Source organism: Meriones unguiculatus, chromosome 17, assembly GCF_030254825.1.
Source record: "Meriones unguiculatus strain TT.TT164.6M chromosome 17, Bangor_MerUng_6.1, whole genome shotgun sequence".
Classification (NCBI taxonomy): Eukaryota; Metazoa; Chordata; class Mammalia; order Rodentia; family Muridae; genus Meriones; species Meriones unguiculatus.
The window spans coordinates 33,325,362-33,346,867 of NC_083364.1; the positions used below are offsets into that span (position 1 = coordinate 33,325,362).

Below are 21,506 nucleotides of genomic sequence, written 5' to 3' on the forward strand. Positions count from 1 at the left end.
CAGGAGCAAACCAGTAATCAAGATCGTGTTGCTTCCATTGAACTACACTCCATGAACCTAAATATGTCCCTAAGTGGTACTTTTGGAATCTAGTGTTACTACTTTCTCTCAAACAGCTTCAGAACTCATATGTTCTCAACTCTGAGTCTCCCCACTATAGTTCCAAAGAAATGGAATGGGAAGATTTTTGTGACAGGGAAATATGGTACCTATGGTTTCTGCTCATGTTCAGGAGTACTTTGAAGCTGAATATTTGTTTTAATGTGAGCAGAAAAGTCCTTGATTCTCAGAAAAAGCTGGTAATTATACATCCCACTAACTGAAATCCCGGAGTTGTGTTGCTTTGATTATGCAGAGACATGGCACTTGATGAATTCTTTTCTTGTGGAGAAGTCTAACCATTCCCTGTGCCTTCCTTTTAGACTCTCAGATAAAAGAGCTTTGCAAATGCATAGGTTATGGGCCTCCATTTTTATGTAAACACAGATAATTGGGTAGATCTCATTAAAATAAAGACTTGCTTTAGTAGCAGTAAGGGCATGCTGAGGTTCTGCAGTTCTTACAAGCATGCAAGTAACATGGATGCTGCAATGCACTGCATCTCTTCCAAGCTCCAGAAACAGGTCTCCCCTTTTAATACAGTGTGTGTGTGTGTGTGTGTGTGTGTGTGTGTGTGTCCATCTTTTCTGTTGGGTTATTGGTCACTCCTGTTCTACCCCCTGACCCCATCAAGCTGCTCTGCAGATATCTGAGGTCATGCGTAGAACACACTAAGCAAATCATTGCAATGCTTTTTGATATTGGTGAATAAATACCGCCATACTGAGCTATCTGCCTAGCCAATCACAGCCTTTTGGGGCTAGATACATGTAGTACCTGATCTCCTGTTCTTCTGATGTCAGACCTAATCCAAATTTCTGATGAATCTTTGCAGAACTGAACCAGTCTTCCAGGGAACTAAAACAACAAGAAGAATCCAGTGGCGGCAACATTTTTTAAGACAACACTTTTCTTCTGTGAATACACTTGCTGAAGCGACTTACCCAATTTTTTGAAACTGTCCTTCTACATTATTCCAAACATATCTTATCTTCTGCACTTTTATGTATCTCACCTACAAAAAGAAAAGAAAAAGTGTATTATAAAAGTCTCAGGTTTGAAGATCAGAGCACACACAGCAACTCGGGGGTCAAGGAGACATTTGTGGAAAAGGCAAAGATAGCACCAGAGATGCTTCTTAAAACTTCATCTTTTCCTAACTTCCCACTCTATTTGCCTCTACTACACAAACAGTATTTTTATTAGAAGTTGTCATCCAGTTGTCAGTCAGCATGTTTCACCACACTGTTAAATACGTGAACAGATAAAACCCAGTCTCCATATTTTACTACCTTGCAAGCTAAAAAGGAAAGAAAACATATTACAAAATAAAAATTAAGTTTCATAGCCCAACACAGATGTCAAAGAAATAAAAATATAATGATGTAAAAAATGTTGCCTTATAATAGGTTAGACATTGGAAGTAGAAGAAAGGAAACAGGACAGGAGCAGTCCACTGGGGGCCTCTGAAAGACTCTACCCAACGGGGCATTGAAGCAGATGCTGAGATTCATAGCCAAAGTTTGGGCAGAGTGCAGGGAATCTTATGGGAGAAGGGGTGAGAGAAAAACCTGGAGAGAACAAGAGCTCTGCAAGCAGACCAACAGAATCAAAAAATCTGAGCTCACGGGGTCCTGCAGAGGCTAATGAATCAACTAAGGACCATGCCTGGAGAGGACCTAGACTCCCTGCTCAGATGTAGCCCATAGGCAGGCTCAGTCTACATGTGGGTTCCCTAATAAGGGAGAAGGGGCTGTCTCTGACATGGACTCAGAGGTCAGCTCCTTGATCACTTCCCCCCCCCCCCAGGTGAGGTGACCTAACTAGGGGGAAAAGAGGATCCAGGCAGCCCTGATGAGACCTGATAGGCTAGGGTCCTATAGCAGGGGAGGAGAACCTCACCTATCAGTGGACTAGGGAAAGGACATGGAGGGGAGAGGGAGGGAAGGTGGAACCAGGAAGAGATGAGGGCAGAGGCTACAGCCAGGATACAAAGTGAATAAATTGTAATAAATAATAATAATAAATAAATAAAATTTTAAAAAAGAAAAAAGTTGTCTTAAAATATTGTAGACATATAGAAAAGGTGGGAGCATTTTGGACATGATAACATCAGAACCATAATGTTAAAGGGTGGGAATTTTTTTGCTCAGTTGAAGAACTAAGTCAAAAAAGGAAGAGACAAGAGAATGGGTCTCTTTGAGTGCAGAAGGAAGGGTAAGGCTGTGGAGATAAACTAAGCTACATTATGAGCAGCCCAGATGCTAAAATGAAAGGTGAGTGCTCTGGTCTCACAAAGGATAGGTTGTAAAGCAGCCTACAGAAAAACAAGGCAACAACAGAAGAGAGAAGAGGTTGTCACAACCAAGTGTTCTCCAGTAAGTAGGGCTCAGAGAGCACTGGCAGAGGGAAGGAAAAGAGAGCCTTGCTTGTGACAGTTCTTCTTTCTTACTCCTGATTCCCTCCACATGTTTTTAAATGTGATATGAATTTCCAAGAACTGGAGACCAAAGGAAGCACCAAGAGAAGCAATGGGGCTCCCAGTTTGCTGTGGAGCAACCGTTATAATCTTGAGGTACTTATTAGAAGAATCTAGAGAGCTTTAAAGAATATTGCTGTTTCAGTCCTGTGGCCAAGACCAAACAAACTTTATTTGTCCGGTGTACTTTGGACATAAATATTTTTTAATTTTCCCAGGTAATTCTAAGGTGCAGTTGAAGTTGAACAGTTCAAGGTTTCCTGTCTTGCCTGCTCTTCTACTTGTGACCTTGAGAATATCAACTAATTTTCCCTGTGCCTCAGTTTTCCCAGAAATAAACTGAAGCAATTAACCAAATTATATATAAGTTCCATTCAGCTCCTTTAGGTACAGTATACATTTATCAATTTTATAATCAACCATCAGGTAAATTTTAAAACTGGGAATAGCCTCTAACTGGTGCATAATAAAAAAATTCACTATATTTTTATTAAATAAATGATCGCTTTGTTAAAGCATGTGCTAGCTACAAAATACAGTGTAAATCTCTAATTTCCAAAGCCTTACTGAATCATAATTCTACTCCAGTGACCATGTAGTTTGCTCTCACTCTCTTTCTCTCTCTCTCCCCCTCCCTCTCCACTCCCTCTGTGTGTATGTGCTATATGCTGTGTGTGTTTATGTGTGTGTGTGTCAATGGAAGCCAAGCAAAAGTGCTAAATGTTATAATTTGTAAAAATTCCAATGAGGTTTGTTACAAAAGAAATTATTTGAAAACATGTCTATTTCTGATTGATTTTCAGTATAAAATTGGAACAAATTGCCACTGGGAAAAATCCTGTCCTCATAAGCTGTCAAACATAGTAAGAGCATTTGAAAGTAAACAACGCTGGGGCTCGTTAGCCAGCACAGCCCAGGTTGGAAGCTCCAGTTTCTTCCTTTACACCTTAAATTCCTTTTGAGCATCCCTCCCCCCTGGCTGCAGTCCTGCAAACTGAGCCAGCAGGCACAGCTGCAGTCCCCAAATGTTTAGTGCTCATGGCGCCTTAACTTCAGTCCTCCTCGTCTTCCTGAAGAAGGTCATATATTAATGTCACCTTTGCTTTACTCCTCACAGTCATTTTTATTATGTCACTCGTGGGGCTGGAATCTTGGTTCTAGCATTCCAGGCTCTGGCACTCTCTCATCCAGTGTATGACTCAAGCCAGCCTCAGAATGGAACGTCTGAAAGTCCCTTGACTTTAGGATTAAAGATGCACAAAGTGAGGGTTGCCTCTATTTTTAATTCCACAAATTTTACAATCTGTGTTGGAAAGGTTTTAGGAGACCAACTACAGGCAGAGGGAGAGGCCTCCACACTGGCTTCTCATCAAACCACAGATTGAGAAACCGAAGACATAATATCCAAAAGCCAAGCCTACAGCAAGACAAAGTGCAGAAGTCACTGGTACGTTTGACCTCCAGCCATGGAATGGAATGGTCCGCTATGTTCTGACAATTTCTGTGATAAGGTAGAAGCCCATGATAGGCCTTTTTGAAGCATCTTTGAGACAGTCCCACCAGGAAACGTGTCCGCCTGGACCCTGTCTCCTTCATCCCCCTCAGAATTTCTAGAAGCTGGCAAAGGGCAGTAAGCATATCATTTGCAGGTGAGTTTACCTACTTGCCAGTTTTCTAGAACTTCACCCCAGAAGAAGCTAGGACATCCAGCATCTGCTGTGGGTGTTTCTGTGGGTGTTTCTCATGTTTCTGCTCAGTAATGGAAATAGTTAGCCCCTTGCTTTCTTGTTCTTTATTTCTTGGAACATATAAGAATGTCTTCCTTTTTGCATGCAACCCTAGGGTCTCCTCTTCATCAGTGTTTGAAAACCTTCCTCAGGTTTTTGAAGAAGACCATACACGACTATCATGTTGGGGCTCTTTTTCTTAGTCAGCAATGTCATCATGGCTGTACCTTACACTCTGACGTTAATGAAAGTTTCCGACTTCATTATGAATATTGCTTGTTATACTATGCAAATCACCTTACTCTTTGACTCTTATGTATGGTATTCCTTAACAGCCTTGACACACAGGCAGAGAGAGGTTTATGACTTTCATTGTATAAAAGAGAAACTTAAGATCCAAGACGACAGTAGCTAGCAGGCTCCCTATATACTGAAGCGATAAGCACATTGAGACCAGATATTAAAACTTTCCATTTTAGAACGTCTGTTCTTACTGTTTATTTGGAAGTTTCTTCATTTTCCTTATAGACTATTAAAGGTACTAAAATTTCAGGGAAGTAAAACCCTGAAGCTGTGTCCAAGGCTGACCTGGGAAGCCTTATTCTCAGCTGAAGAGCTACCTCACAGATGAGGCATTGCTCCCTGGGGGAGACTGGCATCTTCTGTATGTTTATGTTGGCAGTTCAAAACAGCTGGGTGATGACAATTGACAATAGAGAGCTGCTCAGCAACTGACTATTTTCACTTTAAAATCCAGCCTTATTTTCAAAAGCTGATTTAAACAGCTATCTGCACGTATTTAGCTGTAAAAGGAAGCATTCTGGCTCATAAAAATGTGTTTTTAATATGAATGTCAAGCAGTCAGAGCCCAAGCCATTTGCACTTAACTAGGCAAAAGGGAGTAACCCAAACACACTTGAATACTAGGATTCAAACTAAGGTCTTTTGCAAAACTACACAAATCCCTTAGGATAGTCCCCAGAGGTTACCTTCACTGTAAGACTAGCCTTACCTTATAGATAGGAATGATGCTTTGAGAGTAACATGTACTGAGTACTTTCTGCAGAAGACGTGATTTCTGTTCATACCTATCTATAGCAAGAGGCTCAACCCCCACTTCTGTATTCTACCAGCACACACAAGACTCACCTACATGCAAGCAAACACCCACACACATGAAATAAATGATGTTTTTAATTCTCTGGCATCTCAGAGACTGTGAGTTTGCTTACCTTTAGATCTGGCTTTCTTATGGCTCTGTTTATGATATATTCCTCATCTGTAATGAGAGGGTGGTCAGGAGTGAGACCAGACGTGCTGCTCAGTGCTGACAGGGAGATCCATATTACCTTTTTCCAAGAATAAATTTTGAATTCATCCTGGGGAATAGACATCAAAACCCCCAGGAAGTTAAGAGAAGATCATCAGGCTAAAATTCATCCTGAAAAACATCATTTCATATAATGTTGTGAGTTAAGAAGCTAATGAACATTCTCGACAGAAATATATATATATATATCACTGAAAGGTGGCATACAATGTCTTTGGATCTTGAGAGACAAAGATTTGTTGTCATTTCTTAAGGAATCTAGACAGAAACGTGAGTCACTAACACAAAGACCAAAGCTATGGAGCAGGAGGCACACTCTCAGACAAGAACAAGCTTACTCCATAACCTGATAGTCTAGTGGGCAATCTCACAGGGAAAGAAACAAGCCCCTTGTATTTCAAGGGACTGTATGTCCCTCTGAGAGTGAGGAAATCTAATAAACGGAATTGCCCTCATGTTTCAAGGCTTAACTCAAAATTCACCTTTCCCTGAGCTCTCACTGACACACTCCTTCTTGGAGAAAACAAAAGGAAACTATTTTTTATGTTATTTTTATGTTCTGAAACAGTGATGCTGGAAGTTTCTCCATGCTCATATTTCATCACCTGGAAGAAACAAGGTTTTCTCCTCCCCGCACTAGCAGTCCTGTCTACTTAGAGGGTGTCCTCTTCATTCTCCATGATTCCTGCTACTAGGAGTCTCAGCTAGAGTCACTCTCATGTCCTCCCAGAGCCTACCCTGTCTTAGATCTCCAGCTTGTCACAGAGATGGTCCAGCCCATGGTTTCTCTTCTCACGGCAGTCCCTCTGTCCTCCTATCCCTGCTCTCCCCAGGTCTGATCTCCAATCTCATTTCTCTCTGTACTCCTTCCCCTACTTTGTTCCATCTCTTCAGCTGCTTCTGCTGTCTATTCTATTTCACCTTCGAAGTGAGATTTTAAGCATCCTCCCTTAAGTCCTCCTTGTTACTTATCTTCTTTGAGTCTGTGAATTGTAGTACGTTTACCCTGTCCTATATGGCTAAAATTTGCTTATAAGTGAGTTCATACCATATGCGTCTTTCTGGACGTGGGTTACATCACTCAGAATGATCTTTCTTAGTTTTATCTATTTGCCTGCAAGTTTCATGATTTCCTCGCTTTTAATAGCTCAGTAGTATTCACACCATACCCATAAAAACTTTGACACAAAATTTATCCTTCCTACAAGATGTGCAGGTATAAAGATAGAGCAGAGAGTGAGGGACTGTCCAATCAGTGAGACCCACCCCATGGGAGAGAGCCAGCCCCTGACACTATTAACCAAAGACCATGCATTAACTGGACGTAGACCTTCTACACATGTGCAGCTGATGAGCAGCTTAGTCCTCATGTTGATTCCCTAGTAAGAGGAACAGGAGCTGCCTCTGACATGGACTCCGTTGCCACTTTTTAATCACTTTCCCTTGACGGGGCCTCCTCACCAGGCCAGAGGAGAAGAGGATGTGCTCGGTCCTGATGCAACTTGATGTTATGGGGTGGGTGGAAGGAGAGACTCCCTTTTTCTGAGGGGTAGGGGAGGAGAGAAAGGGGGAAAAGGGAGGGAGGATGGGACTGGGAGGAGAGAAGGGAGGGGGGAATGATCAGGATTTAGAGTGAAAAAAATAATGAATTAATTTTAGAAAAGAAAAGAAACAAGGTTTGCTGACTATAAGCTGGTCCTTGGTGTTACATTCTGAGACCTGCTCTACAGGAGGACAGTACAAAGCTGGAGAACACTGACAGCATCCGTCAAGTATGCATAGAGGCAGCTGACCAGATTAAGATATTGAGCAAAGTAGAATTGAAGAAGAGCACTCACAGGATGACCCCAGTAGAAATTATTTCTCTTTAAAGTTGACCAGCGTATTACTCATGGAATGAACCTGGGAGAACAGGCTTGGTGAACAAATGCCACATTACTCCCTTGGAGACTGGTGTGATTCTAAGAGCAACTGCTATCTGAAAGATAAATATATACCCACTTTAGTGGCTGATAAACTTCAGGGGTGCTAAGAATGATAACGATGAAAGTGTGGTGCAGGAAGGTAAAGACTTGGAATGTAGGTCAGAGCTGAAATTCATCCTTATCACCACCACCACACACACACACACACACACACACACACACACACACACACTTGCCCTGAAGATATCTGACTCATTTAAATTATGAAAGAGGTAGCAAGGAAAAGGTACAGAATTGTAACTGGGTTTGGTCCATTGGTTATACTGAAGACAAAACTCCCCCTGAGTTTGTCCTGCTATTTCCTCTTCTCAGTAATCTCATAACTAGATCCTAACCATCCTTCAAGGTGAAACTCAAAGGTTCACATCCTGGTAACCATCCTGATTTCTCTGTGTGAGCTTTCCTCTGAATCATCAGAGTACTCAAGATCTTTTCAAACCTTCTGCCTTTTGCCATCCACCTTATCGTTTGTCTTGGAAAGTGGAAAGGAGTTTTGTCAAATGTATGTCTGTGGTCCAAGCAAGCCTAACCCAGAGCCTTAGAAGGAGAAAGAGATAGACAAAGAGAAGGTGGGGAAATTGGGAAGGAGAATAGAAAAGAAAGAGGAAGAAGAAAAAGGAAAGAAAACAATCCTACTACAAATTTGAAAGTCAATGAATTAATTTAAAAAAAAAAAAGAGGTGACGGGGTAGAGCAATGGCTCAGTGGTTAAGAACCCCTTCCTGAGGACCTGAGTTCAATTACCAACACCCACATGCCAGCTCACAACCCTCTGTAACTCCAGTTCCAGGGGATGCAACAACTTCTGGCTTCCACAGGCACTGTGTATGCAAGTGGTTCTCAAACATACAGGCACACCAAACACCCATACTCATTAAAAAGAAATCCCAAAACAGAAAAAAAAAAAAAAAAACCCACAGCAGTGAAATTGGCTATTACTCCATGTAAAGGGAGAAATAACAAAATCTAACCTAGTTTACACATTGTAATATTCAAAGCCTAAGAATGACTGAAGATAGCTGAATACCTAAACATCTGAGCTGGCAGGCATGTTCTAGGTGTTATAAGTAGACTGAGCTGATGGGCATGTTCTAGGTATTATGTAGTAGACATTTCGTTCTCTAGAAGCCGCCCTGGCACATATCAGTATTTACATAGTTCTGTCTTTGACTTCATCAGGCTTTACTATAAGAAGAACTTTAGACACAAAGCAGGTACCCAAATAACGCAAAGCCACCATCATCTCTCATCAAAGAAGCTCCTCTTTGCAGCTGACAGAGACCATTACAGAAAGCCACAATGGTTCAAAATGCAGAGAGCAACTGTCTGTGGAGTGGCCGACTCCAACAGACACAGCATCCTCAACAAGACTCCCACACCTAAGGTTTAGGACACATTGTGGAAGAGGGGGATGAAAGATTGTGAAAGCCAGAGGACCAGGACATGTACTACTAAATTGTCTCTTAGGGAGGACAGGGGAACCGCACTTATGAAATCTTAACAATGCATGTGCATCAATGAGAGCTGAACAATGACAACACCAGTTGACGTACCAACCAACATGGATAGGAGAAATCTCACAGGGCCTCACTGCCAGGTGTAGAGCTACAGGCAATCAATGAGTTGTGGGACAGGGAGAATTAATCTTCAAGGAACGAACACCCCTAACTGGTTAGCAAATACCAAGTGGTCAACTCTAATACATGTACATATCAGCAACACTAAATAGACTCAGCAGGCTTGTATTTACATATTTACATATTCATATATATGTAGTATAATAATTAAAGAAAGAGGATATTAAAGAGGTGGTAGGGAGGTGGGGAGTGGATCTGAGAAGAGTTAAGGGTCAGAGTGAGATAGTTTCCAGATATGATCAAAATGCATTATGTGAAATTTTCAAAGAATCAATGAAAACACTTCATTAAAAAGAACTGTGTTTCTAGTAACAGTTATTAAGACACTTAGCATTTATTATATTTGGGCACATTGTGTTCTGTGTGTATTATTTCATTTAATGCTTAAAACCCTGGGAGAGAGTTACCTTGTCCCCCCATTTTTACGGACGAAGGAGTAAAGGCACAGTTGGTTTAGAACTGAGGTTTGATCCTTCTGCTTACCTCCTTAGCATCCCCTCTCACCCTCTAGGGCTGTGCACTTTACTAAATACACAACTTGTCAGACTGTCATCTTGTATCCAGTTTAACAGGGATTGTCAAAGAACAAAGCTGTAGGCTCTGATTTTTTTAAACCTGCTTTATGTAGGGTTATGGTTAGCTTTATGTAGGGTTCCTTAAGCCTCTGCCTCCTTTCCAACCCCTCAAACCTTGGCAAGAGAGGAACAAGGTTAGTAACAACAGGGCATGTAGACTTCCCTTGGGGCGATTCCATTCTTCATCGTCAGGATATCCAGCAGTCCAGCAAACCAGCAATCCAGCAGCAGCAGCAAATGCAGAATGAATCACCAAGCCAGTAAACCAACAAACCAGCAATCGGGCAATCTAGCAATCCATCATTTCAGCAACAACCAACTAACCAGCAAACCAGCAATCAGACAATCCAGCACTCCCTTACTCCAATACCAAAAGCAGCAACAAGGACTACTAGCAGCAGCAATCTCTCTCTCTCTCTCTCTCTCTCTCTCTCTCTCTCTCTCTCTCTCCTCCTATTTATACCTTCTTAGGGTGTTTTTCACCTGGTAATACCCACACCCCCTGCACAAGAATCACGAGCCCTTTTACAAGGCTATTATCACCTATGGTTACCCACATCTCACACTTGGGATTACAACAAAAACATATTTATATAACATAACCAATATAGTTACATAGCATAACATAACCACTATACAAAGTTTCTGCTTTAAAAAAAAATAGGCTGGAGAGAGAAATGAAGATGGAGATCAGACCTAAGGAGAGCAAGAGCAGGAGGACAGAGGACTTACAGAGAGAAGAGAAACTGGGGTGGGGGGCATCTCTGTGACAGGCTGGAGACCTACAACAGGGTAGGCTCTGGGAAGGATATGGGGGTGACTCTAGCTGAGACTCTGGTAGCAGGGGTTACAGAGACTGAAGAGGACATCCTCTCACTCTCCAGGACTCCTGGTGGAGGGAGGGGAACTCCATCCTACCCACAAAAACTTCCACCCAAAATTTACTCTGCCTACAAGATTTGCAGGAATAAAAACAGAGCAGAGATTGAGGGAATGTCCAACCAATGCCTGGCCCAACCTGAGACCCACCCCATGGGAGAAAGCCAACCCTTGACATTATTAACAACAATGCTCTGCTATGCTTGCATATAGGAGCCTAGCATAGCTGTCCTCTGAGAGGCTCCACCCAGCAGTGGATGGAAATAGATGCTGAGACTCACAGCCAAACATTGGGCACAGCATATGGAGTTCTGTAGAAAAATAGGGGTAAGGATAGGACAGGAGCTCCACAAGAAGGCCAACAGAGCCAACTAACCTGGGCCCAGAGGGGCTTACAGAGAGTCAAGAACCAATCAAGGACCATTCATGGCCTGGATCTAGGCCCCCTGCACAGATGTAATCAATGGGCAGCTCAGGCTTCATGTACTCCCCAAATAAGAGGAGAGGGGGCTGTCTCTGACATAGACTCTGTTGCCTCCTTTTTAATCACTTCCCTTTGGCGGGGCTGCCTCTCTAGACCACAGGGGAAGAAGATGCACTTGGTCCTGATGCAAGTTGATGTACTGGTGTGGGTTGGTGGGGGAACTCCCCTTTTTTGAGAAGCAGGGGAGGGACATAAGGGGAAGAGGGGGCAGGTGGGACCAGGAGGAAAGGAGGGAGGGTGTTATTATTGGGATGTAAAATAAATAAGTTTATTTTAAAAAATAGGCCCAAAAGAGTCTGGCAGATAAAAGCTTACAAACTTGCTGCTTTTGCAGAGAACCTGGGTTCAGTCCCCACCACCCACACAGGACCTCACAGCTGCCTGTAGCTGCAGTTCTCTGTGAAGTGACTGGACCAAACTTATTGTCTAGAACAGCATTTCTCAACTTGTAGGTCACCTAAAACCATCAGAAAAGACAGGTATTGACATTGTGATTCATAGCATTTGGTTAAGAAGCTTAATTTCAGTTAAGAAGCAGCAGCAAAAACTATTTCATGGTTGGGGGTCACCACAACATGAGGAACTGTACTAAAGGGTCACAGCATTAGGAAGGTTAAGAACCACTGATCTGAATGGTCTGAACTTTGGATATCTCAGTCTCATCAAACAGGTTTACATCTTTGCAACAATCCCTGAATCTAAAAGAGCTGATTTACAAACCACTCAACAGAAGCTTTCCGAGGGAAAGCACACAGAGGACTTATGTTTAACCAGGGCAGACAAAGAGAGAAACAGTATTTTTTAAATTCTGTAGTCTTGTCCTTTTGAACCTGGAAATACCAGCTTAACTTTGATAGTTAAATGAAGCTATCATGTTCCCATTCTTTTCTTAAAACCACTTCAACTCTTGGAGTTTAAAAGCAGCATAATGGTCCTTAAGCTTAGACCAGTCCTATGTTTTGTGCTTGGTACCCACACACAAAGTATACTCCTGAGCTTGCCTCAGGAACAGAAGTAATCCATTCCAAAGGTCCAAATAGACGCTAGAAAATGAGGACTTTTCTCTTAGAGGTGAGTACAGTTCAAAGCTAAAAGAGTGATGACCCCCACCTGTGTGGATGTTCTTGATACACTCATCTCGTCTTCCCGATGTGACTGAAAGAGTTGGCATTATCTGCAGTGATGGCTTTAGTTTAAAAGTCTATGGAGAAAGTCCTGTGTATTGGAGAAATCACAGACTAGCTAGTGTCTTCATTCTGCTAAGACGAAGTGACCAAAAAGAAGGAAGAGGCATAAAGCAATCAACTTATTTGACAATGGTCTGTGTGAAAGACAGAGAAAAGAAGAAGGAGGGGGAGGGGAAGGTGAGAGGAGGGGGAGGAAGAGGAAGAGGAGAATAGGAGAAGGAAGATCCAGAACAGTTCAGCCTCTCTTTGTAGTTCTGAGTGAGAGTTTTGGTTTGTTTGTTGTTTTCTGAGCAAGCAGTGAGTAGTGGTTAAGCTGGTTAATTCCCTACAGTCTCTGGAGCTGCTGGTAATAAGAGTTAACCCCTGACCCTGGAATGACTGCTGCCATCAGTCTCCTTCCTAACATTTCACACACATATCAGCTCCTTTAATCTGCACAAGGATGGGGTCCTGCGAAGGCCTACCTTTCTTGGAAAGGCAATAGAGAAGGATTAAGTATCTTTATGCTATGGAATCTCTCTCTCTCTCTCTCTCTCTCTCTCTCTCTCTCTCTGTGTGTGTGTGTGTGTGTGTGTCTTTCTCTCTCTTTCTCCCTCTCACACACACACACTCTCTCTCACACACATACTCTCTCTCACACACACACACCCCAAAATCGCATTCTGTAACCCTAACTTCCAGTTTAAATGAAGATGGAACCTTGAGAAGGTGACTAAGGTGAGCGGAGGTCACAGATGACACCCTACTCCAATAGGGATCAAGTCAGATGTGATAAGGCAGAGAAAGCGGAAGTGTAAGAAATCAGAAATGGCTAGGTGAGGAGATAACCTCAAAGCCAGGAGGAAAGGCCTCCCCAGAAACCAAGCCTGCTGTACACACTTCCCATGCTATTAAATTACGATATCAATGGCCCTGTGTGCCAAAGAGTAAGTCAACATTCAGTCATTCCTCAGAAGCCAGCTCTATTTCAGGCTGGAGGCATAATGAAATGGGTGCTAGACCTCAGGAGAGAGAATGCACACCCAGGAGAACCCCAATACTGTACCCTCCTGCCTTCACATGCAGCGCCTCACTTTAGCATCTTGAATCAAGATACTAGCGGAAACCGTAATTATTATCAATTCAATTCCATTTACTTAATATAAAAAAATGAATACCAGTCACCTGCTGTGACCGTATGCCACAGGTCCTTATAAAGGATGAAAAGTCAGCCCTGACCACTGTCATCATAAAGCTTATAATCCAACAAAAGGAGAGAAAAGATGAGAACATGGTGGTCATCAGAAAGATGAAAGAATAATGCAGGGCTCAGAGTTGGAAGGCTGAGCTTCAAGTTCTTTGCTGACATGGGCTCCTCTACCTGAACCACTCTCCATGTGCCTGACCCATTAGCCGCAATCACTTTTTTTTTTAAGTTGGGATTTGTCTGTGTAGCCCTGGGTGTCCTGTAACTCACTCTGTAGACCAGGATGGCCTCGAACTCACAGAGATCCACCTGCCTCTACTTCCCGAGTGCTGCGATTAAAGGTGTGTGCCTCCACTGCCCAGCCCACAATCACTTTTTAACTTACATTTTGAACCTCAGAAAATCCCTTCTTGGTTTTGACTTGGTTACGTCTCTATTAGATAATCCTGCTGTGACCACAAATCTTTCATAATTAACCTTCTCAGTAGTTTGATATTCATTTGGGTAATCTGATGCACTCCACGCACCACGTCTTTAATTGTCAATATATTCTCCCCTTAAGCAAACACTAGCCCATGAGGTAGGCCTGTGGCTCATATCAACTGATGCTCACAGAGTTTGTGCAGGAAAGAAAATGGAGAGAAGGGCTATTGGTGCCTCATCTCTAAAGTGCAGATAATAATAACCGTTTCCCTGGTTGTTAGGACAATTAAAGCAACCACAATGGGATTCTTCACAAACAGGAAAGTGCATAGGATATTAATACAAGGCAGATTACAAACCAGCATGACAGCCAGAAATAAAAACAGAGACTGAGAAGACATGATAATTCCCTCCAGAACTGGAGCAGAGAATGAATCAATAAAGACATAATGAAGACTGTGGTAGGGGACTGAAAAATGAGGATGTGTCAGTAAGGGGGATAGAATACCACTTTCTATTCTCTCTAAAAAGGAAGGAGAGTCTCACTAGACTCTCCCTTAAGTAAGGACAGTAATTTCATCTGTTTTGATCACAGTCTAGGTCTGATACCCAGTTGGTGTTTGGTAGATACTTTCTGAATGATCACATGAAAGGTTGAACAAACAGATGAGCGAATAGTTATTAGAGAAGCTTCACGTGTGACAGCAGAGACAAAGTATTGTGCTGTTGTGGGAAGTGTGGGCTCTGAGAGAGGCACAGGAGGAAGGGCAGAAGAGAGGAGGGACCAGGAAACACAAGCACTCCTTAGAGACTCCCCTGCTGAACCCGAGCCTTCAGGGTGGCCTTTGCATGGCTGCTTTGCAGCACTTCTAAGATTGTCAGTAAAGCCTCTAACTGTACCACCTTTCATTGGGACATCAAAATGAAGTGCCTTGATTTAGGCCTCATATCTAAATACCACAAAGCTCTCTCCTCTGCAGATGAGGGGGTTTTGACGATATGTGACATGCAATGACAATAAAGGGGAAAGTGTGTCTGTAATTATAACAAAGATATGGAAATCACCAGGAGCATTTAATTCAGAGCACCAATGAATGTAAATCATGTTATTAGCATAGAAATGAAGCAACACTACAGAAATGGGTTAAAATTCACAAATAGATGAATGATGAATCAAATGCATTTTAAAATTTATGAAATAAGATTGTAATTACACTCATCTCTTGGAAAAAAAGATAAAAATCTCATGCTTAGTACTGCTTAATAAGAAAAAGAACTGAAAATAAGCTGAATACTGAGGATTTCCAGCAAGCACATCATGGCTTTAAATGTAGAGATATGACTGGGTTAATCAGTATCTGTAATAATACACTGTATTCTTACCAGCTTGAGATTGATGATAAATACCAAACTCTGTTGTTTATTTTTTAATAAGATGAAGAACAGATACACAATGCAGTTTTGGGTAGGAGTCACTCTGTCCTCCTAATGGGAACTTGCTAGATTCTGACTATTGCAAAATAATTCAAGCAAAATCTTTGAAGTTGTCATTTTAATGCAATAACCTAGCAGTAGACTTTTAAACTATTGATGCTGAAAGCATATTTTTCTCTAAGTCTCAGATAGTTAGAACGTTGGAAATAATTGAGTTCTTGTCTAATTACATAAAGACCAATTTAGAAGCTCATTTATTTGGAGAGTCTCTGGCATAGCGAATCCATTTTAAATGACACATAAGAGCAGGTAATTAAAAATTAAAGTTTGAATCAAGATGGGAAAGGCAAGATTGTAGGGAGTTAAAGCTTCTTTGATTAGTTCTGGAGGGGTAGTGGCAGGGGCCTGATAGATTCTCACGGGTGAAGGAAGGGGACTCCGTGATGGGCCTAGCTTCCAGAACTACCAGGGAATGGTGACTCCATTGTATGTCGATTTGCAAACACAACTTTAAAATTAAAGGAGAGAGAGAAAGACACAACCTGGCTGGGGGAAAGGAAGGTTTCTAGGCTCCTAATCTCAAGCATTTACTCCTGCACAGGCATGCTAGGCCTGTGGGAGATGAAGAAAGTACAATATCCGGATGAGATATTTGCAGATGCACCTTGCAAATAGCAAGCTCTCTTGTGTAGAAAGCTTTTGCAACACACACAAGCACACACACACACCTCACTGGCCTTTGATGATCTAGTTCACAGTCTGTAAATGTTTTTCACGTACGTAACCAATCACCTCACATCAGCTCAAGAAGCACTAAACACTTGACTAGTCACTAGACCCGTTTTACAGATGGAGTAGTCAACGCTCTGAAAACCTGTAAACTAAATTAAGGCGCTAGGACTAGAAGTTTGGCTTTTGATAGCAATTCCCACATCTGCCTGGACTCCGACACCTCTTTTCATTTTCTTCTCAGCAGTGCTCTTCCTCCTCTTTGTTTTCTTTTAACCTGCTCCCTCTTAGTCCCCTTCATTTTCCTGCTTTCCTTGCCTATTTCCTCTTATTTCCATCTGTTCCATAAATCTTCCAGCAGCATGGGGTAGGGCGGGGATGGACAGCCAAGAGTCCAAAAGAGCTGTAATTTGAAAGACATAGGGCTCCTCTACTTCTGAGATTCTGCTTTTTCTACAGCAAGAAAGTTGCCATCTGGGAACTAGTTTGGTGTAGTGGGGAGTTCAACTCTTTTCATGCTGCAGGATCATAGTTTCACAGATTCTTAATACACATGGAATAATGTGCTAATAAGAGGATCCTGAGCTAGGCATGTAACACAATGCCAGAATATAGCTGACCACATGCAAGGCTCTGGGTTCATCCTAACCGATCATAGAAAAAGATCTCCAAATGGCATTCTTTCATAAATACTTACTTTTTCACCCAGTGGCCCAGAAAACACATCTCCCAGTCAAGCTGTCCACTTCTAACACTTGACTAAGTCTGGATTTTTTTTCCCATCTTAATACATCTATGGCTGAACCATAGATCACGTATCCTGGTCTCTGTTCCTCTCCCAAAGAACAAGTGAAGTGATAGACGGGAGTTCTGACTTATGCAATTTTTTCTCACTGTTTCTTTGCCAAAAGGTCTAACACCACCTGACGTCTTGTTAAAGACACAATTTCTTTGGGCCCCAACCCAAATCCAATAGATTGGCAATGGTGGGTAGTGGAGGTTGAGGGCTAGGGCTTGCAATTTGTTTTCAAAGGCTCTCCAGGTCATTCTGAAACCAGTTAAGACTGTAACACCAGTGACATAAGGGCAGTGTGGTGGGAGCAGCCCTGAATAAGAGAGAGTCTAGGACACAGGGAACTTTGTCCTGTCTCCCTCTTTGAGCTGAGGTAAATTTTATGGTGTTCTCAGGGCTTTACTTTCTCACCCATCAAATTCCTGATGGTAAGTGACTGACAATTTTGTCTCCTGAACTTTCTACAAGTCTTCATGATGTGAGCCTTGAGGCAAAGCTCCAGTGCAAGATCAATGAGTCATTCTTCCTGCATAGCATTCTCTGGATTTCTTCAAGTCTAGAAGTTTATTCTTCAGGAATAACTAATTAAAAATGGTCAAAGTCATGAGACTCAGATACTACCTATACAATGGTTCACATATCATATAGCTGTTTAAAAGGACCAGGAGCCAGTTAAAGGATGGGGCTGGTTCCTGAGATACAAGCCAACAATGATAAACCTGATTGGACATTTGGATTTATGAACCATTAGCTCAAGGTTTGTTATGTAGCAGGTTTCAATGTAGCTTGTTTGGGTATTTTGTGGTTTTGTTTGTTTGTTTGTTTGTTTGTTTGTTTCATTTGGAGGCAGTGAGTGGTTTCATTCCAATTGACCAGTTGTAAAATGTGCTGCTGTTCTTCTCTCAAGCAGCATAGATAAGATGTCTACTAGAAAGATTGGTGCATATAAAAATGTGTCACACACCCAATAGTAAATAGTTTTCAACCTGTGGGTCATGACACCATGGGGGGTTGAACAACCTTTTCACAGTGGTCCCATATCAGATATCCTGCATATTATATATTTACATTATGGCCCATAACAGTAGCAAATTCACAGTTATGAGGTAGCAACAAAAAAATAATGTTATGGCTGGGAGTCACCACAACATGAAGAACTGTATTAAAAGGTTTTAGCATCAATAAGATTGAGAACCACTGCAATAGAGGTTGATTTATCAAAATTGATTTTGCCTCAGGTCACTTGTGCCAATTCCTTGTTAAAATAACAGGGCAACGAAAAACAAACAAACAAACAAAAATAACAGGGCAAGTTAGTCAAGATAGAATCCTGACTCCAAGAGACTGTCACCTCATTCCCTTCGTATGAGTATCAGGTCAGCCTGTCAGTCAGCCCTTACAAATGCAGGGACTGGGTGTATAGCAGTTAACAAGTAAACAAAAACAAACCAACAAAAAGTCCTTCCCCTTGCAGACCTGGCTTTCCTGAAAGGATGACTCATGTGGTCTCAGTGCTGCAAGAAAGTGACATGAAGATAAGAAGAAAGAATTAACCTGATGCCCCAGCCTTGAAATAGCAGAGCAGCGATGACCTCAGTGACAAAGCAACTGCATTTCATGCCCTAGTATTTCTGCCCGCAGGACACAACACATCAAAACCCTGGCTCTCTCCCATCAGCAGAGGGAGACAGCAACTTCCTCTACGGTCTGCTCCTCATCTCTCAAACTCCCTGTCCCTTCTCCAGAGCCATTCTTGTGAAAGCCATAGGCATCTATGTACTAGGCTTAAAGTCACGAGTCAGTAGGAATTTGGAATTAGTAACTTGTAACCTGTCTTAACTACTCTCCACTACCTACTGATTTTAGCAATCATCATGTTTACTCTGGCTCTAATATTTGCAAAAATCACACTTTTCAAAGGACTACCCATGAAGTAACTCTTCTTAAATCCTATTTCTGCATTCTGGGCAGGTACATAGCTATGGGGAAACCTGCTCCCTGCCTTGGGGACATCTTCCCCATCCACCTTACAACACAATATCCAGGAAAAGGTACACCATCTGCAAAAACAGATACTTACTGTTGTCCTCAGCAACACAACATCAGCTTCTTGCAGGGAACATGGGATACAGTTTGCCCATACACGCCAAGCTGGTCTCCAGTAAAATACCAATGGGAGGATTCCGAGAGAGAAGATGGATCCAATGAGACAAAGGGCTTTCCGACAGCCTTGAGTCCGATAGCCAAATATCTCCTGAAAGAGGAAAAAAAAAAAAAACGATTCCAAGTGTGGTTCATGAACAAACACTACTTTTAGGGATGAAATGGAGACAGGGTTGAATGGTCTGTTGAGGGAAGACAGGGGTGGGGAAAGGGAGGGTAGAAATAAATGAAGATACATTCCTGACCAAGAAGTTTCAGACATGATTTCTTCCTGTTCTAATAAAGAAAGCTGAAGTTCAAAGTTGCCATTTATAAAAAGTTCTTAACAGCAACTAATAATTATTGAGATAACAATGCTAAAAGCTAACAATTATTGGACATTTTAAAGTCTCTCTCTAAGCACTTTATAAATATTCTTCTTAGTTGAAAAAAATGAACTCTATTCCCCAAGGCACAATGTCCATACATAACTCAAAACTGGCATTGCAACACATAGTTCCTAATTAGTTTCTTCTTCTTCCATCCTTAATTTCGGTTTAATTTCATTTAACAAGTTTGTTAAGTGTCATTCAAATAGCAGACAAGTGCTAGACCATGATAGAAGTGATATGATGTCTCTGACCTATAGAAAGTTACCAGATTAGAGGTGGGGAAAGAAATTGAACTATAAGGTTAAGCAAAGAGCAGTGGGGAAGTCTACAGAAGGCCAAATCCCTCATCATCTGAGTGTGGTCATGGGTAAGATCATTAGTGCTGTATAGTCCAGAAGAGCAAGATAGTGTCCACAGCAGGCCAACTCCATCCATCCTTCGTAGGCCACACCATAGTTCCAAAGCTGTTGCTTCCCAGCTGGTGGACAATGCCACTTCCTGTAGTGATTCATGACACTTGGTATGTTGTTAAATTTCCCATAGAAAGGTCAAAAATTGTGCACAAGTCATGTTCAACTGTTGCTTATTTGAAGTAATTGTATTACAAAAACTATTAATAGATAGAAGGCGTAAGTTGCTAAAGTTGTCATGGTGCCATCATTACCATCTTATAATGATTTGCTTCTTACATTTTAAAATGACTTCCACATCTATGAATATGCTTAAAGCAATTGTTCTGTCTCTCCTGTTTTCCACCTACTGTCACCTCCCAAAAAAAGAAGTTGAAGAGCCAAAAAAAAATTAGAAAAATGTCCAAAGAATATTATGCAATAATCAACTCATAGCAGACTACATACATCATTACAGAGCAGCAGAGTATGGTTCCCTTTATCCTCCCACTCACAATCTTCCTCATATAAACGCGGATCTGACGGGAGGCATTCCAAGGCCCTGTTCTAGAAGGTTCATAGGCTGACTCAAGCCGGTCTTTCGGAGTTCACTCTCAGAAACGTAGCTGTGGGCCTGCACACAAGGACTTGGTAAATGCAGAACTGTGATAACGGCAGCATGAAGGAGCAAGTGTCATCTAGAACAGGACCATGGCTATCTCTAAAGGCTCTTGATATCATCATGCGAGGTCCCAACAAGTCCTCAGGGTAGCTCTCAGCCTTTGGGTCCCAGGAACTCCCAGAAGAATGGCCCTTCATAGGAGACTCAAGGTCAGCAGATAGCAGAAACTGAGCACACTGGAAGAGGAAAACGAGTGCTGCTGCTATGCCCACCAGGTTAAGCACATGTGTTAACACCAGGAACATGTCGCTCTCCAATAGCACTATTTCCGCAGCCAGGATTTCTCTGCGTCTGAATTACAGCGCAAGCACGGTTCTTAAAATGGGCTCGGGAGGAGGGGAGGGGCAAGATGGCGGCGCCGGGAGGACTCTCATTCTGAGCAGCAGCACAGCAGGATCAGCACAGTGAACAGCAATCAGAACTCTCGGCCATAAAACACAGTCATTGTGTTTCCCAGGTGAGAGGATACCCCACGGTGGGGGATTCAATCAGCTTTTAACTCACCCGGCTAAACTGCGGAAGAGATCCCGGTTCCGCCAGACGCTTGGCTGCCGGCCGCCAGCCCCAGCCCCAGCCCAGAGCCACAAGCCAGTGTCTCTGGTCACGGTCCCAGACTGAACCTTGGGCACCACACTACCAGAGACTGGAATTTTCAGTCGAGAGATAACCCCAGGGTACAGGAAACGATTGGGACCGGCCTTAGGTCACCCAGACATCCCCTGGAAAAGACTCGGGCGGGTTCCACGGGCACCCCAGGAGCCAGCCCGGAGACAGAGCCGGGGACCCAGGTTCCGGCACAGAGCCCTGCCTGCCTGCGCGCCTGATTTGCCGCCAGAGATAGAAACGGCGGGTCTGATCTCAGAGCACTCAGCTCACCCCCAACCTGAAAAGGTCCCCGGAAAATTGTCCACCTTAGGGAGCCACTCAGACTCCCAAAAGCCACAAAGGCAGACA

The 21,506-nt window shown here is 42.5% G+C and overlaps 1 protein-coding gene across 4 annotated transcripts in view; it reads right to left on the minus strand.

The window, feature by feature from the left end:
- Positions 1-21,506, minus strand: part of Atp13a4 (ATPase 13A4) — a 136,209-nt gene that overhangs the window by 61,026 nt on the left and 53,677 nt on the right. For 3 of the 4 annotated variants that reach the window (XR_009586933.1, XM_060370168.1, XM_060370170.1), the window contains exons 2-5: positions 19,028-19,201; positions 5,538-5,684; positions 1,044-1,114; positions 877-957 (exon numbers count right to left, since the gene is read on the minus strand). Coding sequence is in view for 3 of the 4 variants with exons in the window: in XM_060370168.1 (XP_060226151.1) it covers positions 877-957; positions 1,044-1,114; positions 5,538-5,684; positions 19,028-19,201 (473 nt within the window). In the remaining variant the exon portion in view is untranslated. Of the gene's footprint in view, positions 1-876; positions 958-1,043; positions 1,115-5,537; positions 5,747-19,027; positions 19,202-21,506 lie in introns of those variants that run through there. The other variant, XM_060370169.1, reaches the window with a different exon arrangement.